The sequence below is a fragment of the Trachypithecus francoisi genome, unplaced genomic scaffold, assembly GCF_009764315.1.
Source record: "Trachypithecus francoisi isolate TF-2019V2 unplaced genomic scaffold, Tfra_2.0 Lachesis_group8, whole genome shotgun sequence".
NCBI lineage: Eukaryota > Metazoa > Chordata > Mammalia > Primates > Cercopithecidae > Trachypithecus > Trachypithecus francoisi.
Genome location: NW_022681473.1, coordinates 67,344,457 through 67,357,487, shown reverse-complemented (window position 1 = coordinate 67,357,487; position 13,031 = coordinate 67,344,457). Strand labels below are relative to the sequence as shown.

At 36.8% G+C, this 13,031-nt stretch overlaps 1 protein-coding gene across 13 annotated transcripts in view; it reads right to left on the bottom strand.

Annotated features, from left to right (window-relative positions):
- The window catches only part of EMSY (EMSY transcriptional repressor, BRCA2 interacting), a 112,589-nt gene that overhangs the window by 86,440 nt on the left and 13,118 nt on the right, over positions 1–13,031 (bottom strand). For 8 of the 13 annotated variants that reach the window (XM_033207865.1, XM_033207857.1, XM_033207853.1 and 5 more), the window contains 3 exons: positions 11,133–11,308; positions 9,394–9,546; positions 5,407–5,666 (listed from right to left, as the gene is read on the bottom strand). In XM_033207865.1, the coding sequence (XP_033063756.1) occupies positions 5,407–5,666; positions 9,394–9,546; positions 11,133–11,308 (589 nt within the window). The remainder of the gene's footprint in view (positions 1–5,406; positions 5,667–9,393; positions 9,547–11,132; positions 11,309–13,031) is intronic. The other 5 variants (XM_033207861.1, XM_033207864.1, XM_033207863.1 and 2 more) reach the window with 2 other exon arrangements.

Genomic DNA, 13,031 nt, shown 5'->3' with positions numbered 1-13,031 from the left:
TTAAAACTTTTCTTATTTTTTCCCCAAATTCTGATACCTCTGAGAATCTAAAGAATTCACAGCTGCTGCCACAGCCAAACCCTTAGAGTAGCAATGGCAATTAGGGTTCACTTTTGCCAGTTCTGAACTAATTGTAGTAGCCTCCTGGAGCACAATGCTTATAAGGACTCTGAGGCACAGATAAGAATTCACCAACGCTTAGCAGGAAAGTATGCCACAGTTAATTAGCAATGTCTGTCATGGGCAAGGGCAAGGGAAGCATTCACACTTGTACCAAATATTTGCAATTTCAGAATTAGAGTATACATGTAGGCTTTAACATTAAGACAAAACTTCAGCAAAATGAATCTAGAGTCTTTAAGAGCATATTTTAGATTACAGATACAAATGATAAAATCTATTTTGAGATTTCAGTCTGCAAGATGATTTCTGATCTGAAAAGAAGTTATCCTTCATTAGAGATCCACCTTGGAGGAAACCTACTTGCACTTTAAAGTTACTCATTACAACAGGGGGAAGTATAGGGGTTTAAAACCAAGTGAACCAAACAGTGTTTATTCAGGCCATAATTCAAATTACTGACCTTCTAGCACTCACAAAAACTCCTTAAGAGTGCTGGGACTTGCACCCTAAGGACAAAATGAAAAATATCAATCAAGCACATGAAGGCATAAAGCTAAATTCTGCTGCTTTGATATATAAGTGCTGCATCAATGTTATATTTAAAATGAAGGCACCACATTAACACAGGTGGAAATGTGTCTACCCTGAAAATATATTACCTATTTGAATTTGAATAAAGTCCACAAATTCATAAATAATTATACTTAACATAAAAATCACTTCACCTACAATAATTCCTAAGTTGCCTTATACAGGATTTGTGACAAATCCAAGGTGAATGCAATAATGGCAACAGCCTTGGATAGATTTCAGAAAAATCCAATTACCCAAGCAAGAGGAAAACATAAAACTCCAAGAACATTTATTAGTCCTACCCATATCGGCTTGTCCATAAAATGATAAAAGTAATGGCATTGAGTACACATGAAGTAAAAGAGTACAGTTTTACATCTGGAACATAGTAGGTGCTCCATAAATATTTGTGGAATGAATGAGTCTTATTTTTAATTTAATTTATTTCAAACATTTGTTTTTTAACCACAGTAAGACAAATCTAAGGTTCTGAACCTGAACTCTCATGGTATGGCTCATATATAACTGGGGAGATAAATATGCCCTCTTATAAATATCACAAGTCTGAAAACCTCAACTATCCATTCTCAATTGAAAATTCAGAAGAAAAAAATAAAAATAAATATATGGTAAAGTCAATGAACTTAAAAAAAGTTCACAAACTTCACTGAGCCCTCATCTACTACATGTATTTTTAGCTTAGTCTACCAAAGAAGACTGAAAAGTTAATAGTATTAGGTGACATTTACTGCACACTCACTGTATGTACTATGTTAAGTATTTTCTTTTTTTATTTTCTTTTTTTGAGATGGAGTTTCACTCCTGTTTCCCAGGCTGGAGTGCGATGACATGATCTCGGCTTACTGCAACCTCTGTCTCCCGGGTTCAAGCAATTCTCCTGCCTCAGCCTCCCGAGTAGCTGGGATTACAGGCATGCGCCCCCATGCCCAGCTAATTTTGTATTTTTAGTAGGAACGGAGTTTCTCCATGTTGATCAGGCTGGTCTCGAACTCCCACCCTCAGGTGATCCGCCTGCCTTGGCCTCCCAAAGTGCTGGGATTACAGGTGTGAGCCACCACACCTGGCCTATGATCATCTTTATTTTATAAAGAAACAGGCTCAAGGGCGGTAGCTAAGCCAGTATTGGAACCAGATACATCTATTCGTTCATTAATTAATTTACTCATTCAACAAACATTAATTAGCACTTACTATGTGCCAGGTACTATTCTAAATACTAGAAAATACATTGAAGAATAAGACAAAGTCTCTATCCTTAGCAGCTTATAGTCCCTGGGAGAAATAGAAGATAAACAACTTTGCAATATAATATCAACTAGTTATAAGTATAATGAATAACAATAAAACAGAGCACGGGAATAGAAGGATATGGATGGGAGGTAAGTAGTCTTTTAGCTATTGCTTTGCTTTACTATTTCTCAAATACCAAATTAAAAGGGTAGACAAGAAGCAGGGAAGAGAGAAGAATTACTGAGAAAATAAGATCCAGCAACAAAGGCAGTAAAAACATTTAAGTAAGCAGACTTAAAAATTCAGGGTAGAGCAGAATGATGCCACCTAATACAGGGCCAGCTTAGAAAGCAATAACTATAATAGCATATAAAAAGTGACATTCAGAAAGATTGTCTTGGAGTCATCAAATAAAAATGTAAAAATTATCTTCAGTATAAAACTGAAGAAGTCATCAAAAATAGTTAATTTCTATATATGAAGGGATATGCTTCAATGAAGTGATGAATTCATTTATTTGGAACAGCTATTAATCAACAGTGTAAATAAACAAAACTCTATATTACATAAAATACCTGCAAGGGAAGGAACCAACAATTGTTGAATACATACCTTATATTGCTCTTTAAATATCCAATCTCATTTAATCCTTGCAATAACGTCCTAAGATGACATCATTCTCATCTCATAAATGAGTGAACAGATTTAGAAAGACTAATTTATTTAGGTCATACTAGAAGAACTAGGGTTCCAACCCAGGACTCCTGACTCTAAACGTTTTTGTTTGATTCTAATACCATACCATAATCCCTCATCTTCAGACTGAAAATAGAATTACATCCCACAGATCAGCTCATTATCATTTCTAGTTACTAAGAAAATAATGATAATTTTTAATATATTATATAATGACATCTTTGCAGGAAACTTGAGGAGGTTCTTTAAGGGGAAGTTATCACAGGAATAAAGATTCAAAGGTTGAAAGACCACACAATTTACCTAAACTTCTTCCCCAAAATCCCTCTAAAATAGCAAGAAGGGATTGTTTTTTAAAAAGGGAAAAGGCACATAAACCTGTAAGGTCAAAACAAAAAGGAGACAACAGCTATATAGTTTGGAAACTGAAAAACAGACAAATAGGAATGGATTAAGCATATCCAAGAAAGTAAAAACCTAACGCAGTAAACAATAACAAAAAATAAGGCAACCTGCATTTGTGAGCCCCAGAAAGACTCAGGAATTGAGAACACCAGATACTTCTGAAGTGGGGATAAACGTGCAACTAAAGAGAGGAAAATTAGTTGAAAATCTATTTAAGAACCATTTAGATCCCTAGTTATTCTCTCCCATCCTAAGGAAGGCTAAGAATTTAGTGTCATGAGGGAAATTGACAAAGAAATCTAATGACATCAGGCACATCTGAGAGGCCAGGTACTATGCTAAAAACAGAGGAGTTAAGTGAAGTATATATATCATGAATGGTGAGCCCACCCAGCCCTTTCCCTCCATTTAACCCCCAAACAAAACACTGCCACCCAGGCTTATATTACTCAAGGTAGGAAACTGGGATATTTCTGAGCAATCTACCAGTCCAAACAAAAGCCCTAAAGACAGTGACAAATGGTGGAGGTAAAGGGGTAGTGGATGTTCCTGAACAAAATAGTCCAGCTGGGTCAATTTATGATGAAAGTCACCAGTCAGCATGTCCCACCCATACACACAGAGCTTTCTGTCACCTTTTTAGTGCCTATTTTCATTTGTAAGCAGACAGCCAGACACTTAAGAAAACTAAATAAAAGAGATCAAAACAAATAGATAAAAGGAACTTACAGAGAGAACATGAAAGAAGAAAACATTTAAAAAATTGTCATGAATCTCATTAGGTAAGAAAATACAATGCTTCTATGAAAGAGCAGGATGCTTTTTTTTCTAAAGGAACTTTCAGAGAAAAAGAGTTACTAGAAATTTAAAGTATGAGAGCAAAAATGAAAAATTATATAAATGTAGTGAAAAATAAAATTAAATGATAAAGAAAATAAAAATACTGAGCATTTACTATGTGCAAGGCTCTAACAATTTTTCATATATTATTTCATGTATTTACACCCAAAAGTCCTATAAAATAAATACATTGTTTTCTCTGTTTTATAGATGAGAAAACTCAGGTAGAGAGTTTGGTTTTCCCACAGTCACATAGCTAGTAAGTGGCAAAAGCTGGGATCTGAATCCAGGAAGTCCAATTCCAAAATATAGGCTTTTAACCATTGTATGAGAGTAGGAAAACAATGCAAACAAATGGAAAATAGCAATGAGAAAGATAAATGGATCAATCCAGTCAGTTCAATAGGCAAGTAACAGGTGATCCAAAAAGAGAAAACAGAGATAAACCAAATAAATAACTCAAGAAATGTATCAGAATTGAAGGATATAAATATTCAGAATAAAAGGTCCCACTGAGTATACAACCTAATGGATGAAATAAAGACCCACACCAAGGACATTACCTTGAAATTTCAGAATTCCGAAAGTTATTGAAAGTTTGTAAAGAGAAAAACAGGATCTGAAATTAGAATGGCACTGGACTTCCCAAAATCAATAATGGAAGCTGGAAGCCAACAGAGCAACAACACCTTCAAAAATTGACAGGGAAAATGACCTACAACCTAGAATACTTTTCCTAGTTAAACCATAAAAAAAGTGGGAAGGTAGAATAAAGAAATTTGCAGTCTACCATGCAAGGCCCCCAAAAATTTACTTTCCATCCACCCATACACCAGGTAGCTACTGGAGGATATGCTCTAGCAAAATGAGCAAAGAAACTAATAAAGATCAGAATGATGGTTAAGGAGAGATCCCAGAAATATAGGTGTGCAACAAGCCTAGAGAGCCATTATGGTCCATCCAGATCAGTGTGGGAAGACAGAGGGGTCTAATAACATGAAACTGACAAAATACTAATGACTTCAACATATTTAGATAAGAGTTTAAGAATGAATTAATAATAGCATACAAAGAATTTAAAAAGAAGATAACAAAAGTTATTCACTTAATTATATCCTTCCTTTCTTCTATGAAACACCTGACAACTTTACTATTTTGGCAAATTAAAATCTGAGTTCCTACAGGGAAGGTCATACAAATAAAGGTTAAAATTGTTTTTCTATTTAAATTTTTTTCCAAATAGGATTACAATGATAAAACAGAGCACAATTCTTAGAAGAGATCGGCTAGCTGTGTCATATTAGGCAAGTCATTTAACATCGCAAAGCCTCATCTGCAAAAGTGAAATAATAATACCTATCCCAAAGCCTTATCTGGAGAATTAAACAAAGTAAAAGATGTGAACATCCCCAGCATAATGCCAAGCACATAGTAAGCACTCAGTGCATGTTTATTAAATCTGAATCACACTGTCTGAAAGAAACAATTGGCAGGCAGAGACTCCCTTCCACTACATACCTTCTGTGTTGTTGTGTTTGTTGTCTGTGTTGACGGTTTAGTGAAGGTTATTTTCACAGGAGACATGTGGGGTGGTAAGGAGTTGGCAATGCTCTGCATGATGTTGCTCATCTTGGGACTACCACTCACAGGCACAGTGATCGTCTTTGAGACTGGAACAACGGCCTTTGGAACTTCCTTTAGAACAACAGGAGAGGAGCTGGAAGAGTTTGTTCGCCTTCGTTTTCTGGGTTTTTCATCTTCATCTGAACAGCTTACACCTGAAGGGCAACGACAATACTGCTATATGTATACCAAACTAATCTTGCATTTTACACTTTATTTTTAAAATCTTTATATTGTCCTTGACCTCTCTCTGTCTTAAGCCGTTAGCCAATAAGTTCTATCAATCCTCCCTCAGAAAAGTGGTCTCTGAATGCCTTCCCTCCTTTCCTTTAAGACAAAGTCTCACTCTGTCACCCAGGCTAGAGTGCAGTGGCGTGATCTCAGCTCACTGCAACCTCTGCTTCCCATGTACAAGCGAATCTCCTGTCTCAGCCTTCCAAGTAGCTGGGATTACATGCACCCGCCACCATGGTCAGCTAATTTTTATATTTTCAGTAGAAACAGGGTTTCACCATGTTGGCCCAGGCTGGTCTTGAACTCCTGACTTCAGGTGATCCGCCCTCCTCGGCCTCCCAAAGTGCTGAGATTACAGGCGTGAGCCACCGTACCTGGCCTTCCCTCCTTTCTTTAAACCTATGGCCACCTCAGGCCTTCTTAACTCCTGCCTGTATCTTGGCAACAATCACCTAAAAGATGTCCATGCTTCCAGTCTGTCCACTTCTATCTACCCTCAATCCTACTACTAGTTACAAAATTTCACATCTAATCATTCCTATGCACTGCCTAAAATCCTTTAGTAGTTTTTTTTTTTTTTTTTTTTTGAGACGGAGTCTCGCTCTGTCGACCAGGCTGGAGTGCAGTGGCCAGATCTCAGCTCACTGCAAGCTCCGCCTCCCGGGTTTACGCCATTCTCCTGCCTCAGCCTCCCAAGTAGCTGGGATTACAGGCGCTCGCCACCTCGCCCAGCTAGTTTTTTTTTTTTTTTTTAGTAGAGACGGGGTTTCACCGTGTTAGCCAGGATGGTCTCGATCTCCTGACCTCGTGATCCGCCCGTCTCGGCCTCCCAAAGTGCTGGGATTACAGGCTTGAGCTACCACGCCCAGCCCCTTTAGTAGTTTTTATCTCCCTACAAGATGAGGCACAAAATCATTACCATATCATTCAAGACTCCATATCTTTCCAAGAACACAATACCTGTTACATCCAACCCCATGTACCCCTATTAATCTTGGGATTCTGAACTGCTCACCATTCCCCAAAGCCACCTTAACCACATTCTATCCATCTCTGAGTATCCATATACTATTGTTCCTTGGGGAATACCACCTACCATCAATGACCTCTTCATCATTCTGCAATCATCATCCTACAAGCCATCTCCTTAGTGAAGCTTTCCCTTATTCCTCTAAGCAAAGCTAATCCACCTCTTTCCTAAGCTGTACCACTTACCAGATGGCAATGTGATTGTCTACACATCTCCTATTAGTAAGGGGCTCCCAGAGGGTAATGACTAAGTCTTATTTGTTTGTTTCCCCAGTATAGTGCCTTGCACATACAAAGTTAGGCAAATAAATGATTATATACCAAACTAACGTTGTTGGTATGACTTCTGAGCATAAAGCAATCATCTTCCAGGTTACTTAAAACTACATATTATGTGAAATAGTTTCTTCATGTTTGCGATGCACTTTCAGCATTTTACTTATTTACTTATTTAAGAGATGGAATCTCACACTGTTGCCCAGCCTGGAGTGCAATGATGTGATCTCAGCTCACCACAACCTCCATCTCCCAGATTCAAGTGATTCTCCAGCCTCAGCCTCCCAAGTAGCTGGGATTACAGGCACCCGCCACCACACCTGGCTAATTCTTTTATATTTTTAGTAGAGACGAGGTTTCACCATGTTTGCAAGACTGGTCTCAAACTCCTGACCTCAGGTGATCCGCTCGCCCTGGCCTCCCAAAGTGCTGGGATTACAGGCATGAGCCACCATGTCTGGCCTAGTATTTTCTTTTCTTTTCTTTTATTATTATTTTTTTAAGATGGAGGCTCGTTCTGTTGCGCAGCCTAGAGTATATGGCACGATCTCAGCTCACTGCAACCTCTGCCTCCCAGGTTCAAGCGATTCTCCTGCCTCAGCCTCCCGAATAGCTGGGATTACAGGTGCCTGCCACCACACCCGACTAGTTTCTGTATTTTTAGTAGAGACAGAGTTTCACCATGTTGGTCAGGTTGGTCTCAAATGCCTGACCTCAAGTGATCCACCCACCTCAGCCTCCCAAAGTGCTGGGATTACAGGCGTGAGCCACTGTGCCCGGCTTCAGCCTAGTGCTTTAAAAATGATCAAAAAGTAAGTCTCTACAGTTATTTTAAAAGACAACCTTGGCTAAATCCGCAGAAATCAGATATAAATTTAATTATAGTCCTAGATTCTGCATTTTTTCTTTATGAACTAAAGCCTCGACTGTTTTTTTAGACTTTTTAAAAATCAAGTGAGAAACATAAAACATAGCAACTTAACACAGGAAATCTCTGCAGAGCAGACATAAACAATTATGTAGCATGACTCACGAAATTAGTAATAAAATATAACCCTTACCTCTTCAATTTTTTAACTCCTAATTTAAACAGGGCCAACAAAGACCTAGAATAATTCCTGCCTAAAACAGCAAACTTTACCTCTAAGTTACAAAGAAATCAAGTTTATAACTATATTGAGAAAAATGAAAATCAAATATTAATGACCTCCAGTTGACAGGAAAAACAAAGCAAAAAATAAAAAATTTAAAAAGATTCTGGCTTCCTCAGTTTCTGTCTCTCACTTCCTCTCCTACCATGGGATCTCTCTGCATACACCTGCTCTCTTTCCACTTTCTGCCATGAGTTGAAGCAGCATAAGATCCTCACCCAAACTTGGACCTTCCAACCAGCAGAGTAGTGAGCCAAATCAACCACTTTTCTTTTTTTCTTTCTTTTGAGACAGAGTCTTGCTCTGTCGCCCAGGCTGGAGTGCAGTGGCGCAATCTCAGCTCACTGCAACCTCTGCCTCCCAGGTTCAAGCAATTTTCCTGTCTCAGCCTCCCGAGTAGCTGGGACTACAGGCATGTGTCACCATGGCTGGCGACTGTTTATTTATTTATTTTTTTTCTATTTTTAGTAGAGATAGGGTTTCACCAGGTTGGCCAGGTTGGTCTTGAACTCCTGACCTCAGATGATTTGCCCGCCTTGGCCTCCCAAAGTGCTAGGACTACAGGCGTGAGCCACTGTGCCCAGCCCCTTTTCTTTACAAATTAAAATATATATATATATAAAGCAACATTGTCATAACCAAAATTAAAAACCAAAAAATGAAAAAAAAAAAGAGCACGACACCAAACTGCTTCATAGGGTAGAATCAAGGAATTAAAAACTACAAACGAAAGAAACTTCAAAAATTACAGTCAATTAGAAATAAGGATAGGCTCTCTAAAATGTTTCACTGAATCTAATAGTTGGATAATACATAATCTAAGAAAATACTACAAAGATTAAAATTATAGGAGAAATATTGAATAAATCACATAAGCACATGCCTTCAGTTTCTATTCACAACATTTCTATTTCATGACAATCAAAAAAGTGAATTCTTAAGGATAGCACAGTTCAAAGGCAGATTACCCACAGGGAACAAAACTGAAGTTACTTCTCAAACCCCAGAACTGATTAAAAAAGCAATATATACCTAGTCATACGTAAAGAAAGGAATTATTTAAAATCTTCAAAAACTAACCCTGCTAACAGCTAGTGGACCAATGATTTAATCCAGGAAGGCAGGTCTAATCAGAGCCTAGACTGCAGCATTTAGCCAAGACGGCCCTGATAACACTGAGAATATCACTTACTTTTGACATAAACAGTACTTCCACTTGGCAAGACAACTACATTGGAGGCAGGACTGGCAGGTCTTGGAGACTTAACCGTTGCTATGCTGCCACTTGGAACAGGGGTAGAGGTTGGGGTTGACGTGGTACTTGTGTAGGAATAGCAAACCACTACTGAAGGAACGATAAAAAAGTTTGCTGTTAACTTTCACCAAAACTGTCCAGGCATACAAAAAAATTATTTTTATTGCAGGCCAATTTTAACATTTTCATGTGATCAGAAGTCAGAGGCCAGTACTAGGTATTAGGTCCACAGATTAAAAGGCATTAATAACCTTTCCTGAAAATTATCACTTAAATAGATTTTTCCCAAGTACTTAACAAACTGTCAACAGATGGCATTGCTGATGGAGAAAAACGCAGTTACAAAGAAATAAAGTTTAAAATTATACTAAGAAAAATGAAAATAATTTTCACTCATGGCAGGAGTTGGACAACAGGCACTTACTTGTATTCCCTTTTAATACTAACAGCAGCACCGATGACATGGGTGGATAATTTTTCCCTAACCTTAGCAATTTCCAACGTGGCCACTAAGGAAGAATCAAGGTAACGTTCTTTTCTATAAATCAACTCACTAGTCATTGCCATCCAAGCAGCACAACAACTCAACTAAAATAATGACAACATCATATTTCTACCTATCATTCAATGAAGGGATACAGCTAAACAACAGTAAGAATAGGTTATAGGCATCATTTATTGAGTACCACACACTAAATCCTTTCCATACATCTTCACTAATTCTCACAATATCACATTCTCATTTTAAAGATGAGGAACCCAAGGCTCACAAAAGCTCAAATTTGCTGGAGGTCATACAGCTAGGAAATGACAAATTAAGATTCGAACATGGATTTGACTAGTGGAAACTCTATATTCTTTCCACTCTACCTGAGAGTCGGTAGATGGAGGAACTCAATGGAGGCCAAATTTATACACTGTCTTCCTCCAAATATACCTTTTCTCACCCTAAAACAGAGCCTGTCATGCATAAAAAAGAGTGTCTTACTCTGTTCCATGGCCATTGCTAGGCAAGCAAAGACAATTCCAATTCCCCAGAGTAACCTGACAAATGCATTGTTTTTAGGGTCATTGTCATGCAACATCAAACTAAACTACTTGAGTCAATCCAAATATGCTCTGTCAAATTTAATATTACTCTTGGTGGTCACTAGAGAATTGGAGGATTTTTAAAGCATGTGTCAATTACTAGATAAATAATGATAAGAAAGCCCTTCTGCCAGGGAATGGATTCAGCACATTCATTAACCAGAACAAAGAAGTAGCATATATCATTGATTCCAGAAAATGAAAACGGAGCTTTATTTTCTAAAGCTATCAGTTCAGAATCATTTTTTAGCAGCTAAATGACTTCTGTTACCTTATTTATTTTCTAATATCATCCATTAAGGTCTTTTATTCATTTTTAACAAGACACACTGATATCAAAAATCCATTCCAAGGTTTCTGCAATTTTGATGATTAACATAGTTCACACCTTCGACAAAAGGGAGACTTACATTTTGTCTAAGACTAAAAATCTGGCAGTCTAATTTCAGAATTAGAGTTTCCTACTATGTTTCATAACCTTTAAACACTTGAATATAAGTAGATGAAAAATAAGACAACTTTTCTTGAAATTGTATTGAAGATTCTAAGAAAAGTACTCTCTAACACAGGCATATTTTTCTACTCACCTTCCTTGCTTCCTGTTTCCGCAGGCACTGGAAGAGATGCGTTGTGCTGGATAGCTGCATTAGCAACAGCATTAGCTGTTACAGTAAAGGCGGTTTGGGGAACGAGCCGGGGCATCAGTGGTACCAATCGACGACCTTCAATGGACCATTCTGAAGAGCTATTAGGTCCAGACATACTAAACAAAAAAGAAAGCGCTGCTACAAGGGTTTTCAATCACTAAAAACAAATCAAACATATAAGCTCAAACATATATAACTTTTTAAATTATAAAAAGTGCCCTGAGGGAATAGGAGAGGCTTTATTTTAAGCAAGCAAGATCAAAATTATGAATAATTATAATTCAAGGAATGTCACACACTTAGGTTCTTACACAGTTTATTCTATAATCTGAATCTTATCATGAACATAACTGAAACTACAAAAAATCTTCCTATGCCTTCTAAATAAATATTGGCTTTGGTTTCATTAACTTAAATCTGCTATCACTAATGAAAACTAGTATTTCAACTAATATTTAGAACTTAATTTTATAATTAACACCAGAAAGTAATAAGCTTATACTTATTACTTATAAGTATAAGTAATATAACTTATAACTTATAATTTTAAAAGTCAGATTTTCCTTAATTAAGGATGGAATTCACTGAACCTTTTGAAAATTATCTAACTGCCTGCATGGCCAGAGGTTCTAAGGCTTTCAAACAAGGGACACTGAGGCAGTAAACGAGGGAGCCTAAGTAGAAAAGAATGGAAGAGTACTGTATATATAACCATATGTGTCACTGACAATGTATTATTATCCTTCTTGTTAAAAATAGACTAGATCTAAGTACACTAGAAAAAACGCGCCATTATTTTTATGTATTTATATTACTCTTCACTCTAAGAAGGAATTAAGACAATTGAACTCTCTCTCTAAGCAAACACCACTCTCAGTTTATCTACCCTAAATTCCTTGAACAAATTTTATCCCAAGAATTCAACCAGAAGTTGGAATAGCAAAAGTTAGTTGTATCATTTCTCTTAAATTGGTTCCATGAAAGACTCTGACTAATGATTAGTGCTGAAGTTTAAAATTCACTCAGAAATAATCAATCTCTTCACTAAATCAGAAATATTTCTGCATTTGAAACCATAGGTTCTTCAAACTAACTTAGAGTTTAAGATTCTGTATGTCCACGCATTCTCAGATTTAGATAAGAGTATAAAACCCCTTGTTAGTGGGCAGTAGAATAATGATAATGATAATAATGGTAGTAATGATGATAGTTATCATTAAGCACTTATGTCAAGGATTGTTCTAAACATATTACATGTATTAACTCTTCAATCCTATGAATTTGGTAGTATTATTACCTCCATTTTACAGATTAGGAAACTGAGTCAGAGACATCAAATAACTTGCCTAAGGTCACACAACTAATAAATGTCTCCTTCGACCAGCATAATCATACTACTGAAATTATTTGACAGACAAGTAGAAAGTATAAAATTTTTCAAATGGGTTTTGCCTTTGATGTATACCAATTGGATACTGCTGTTGAATTACTACCACCTTTCATTGAATGGAATAAATCACTTTTACAATTTAAGGATTTAAGTTCAGTTCAGAAAGGAATTTCTAAGAGCTGATGAATTCAGTTGGCTTACTGTGGAAAATGTGTACATTCCCTTATGGTTTAACACAGTCCTACCTAAGATAAAAGAAAGGGGAATTCCTAAAACTTTAGTAACACTCACAAATTTGTTATTATATAATCCCCAAGTTGATGCTAGTTTTGAAACAAAGAATGGTACAAACAAGAAAGAGACATAAAAGCTAATTGTTAGAGGAAAAAATTCTAAAAGCTATTCAGCATATTCTTGGTTTACTTTTATTTTGCTATCAGTTTATTAGA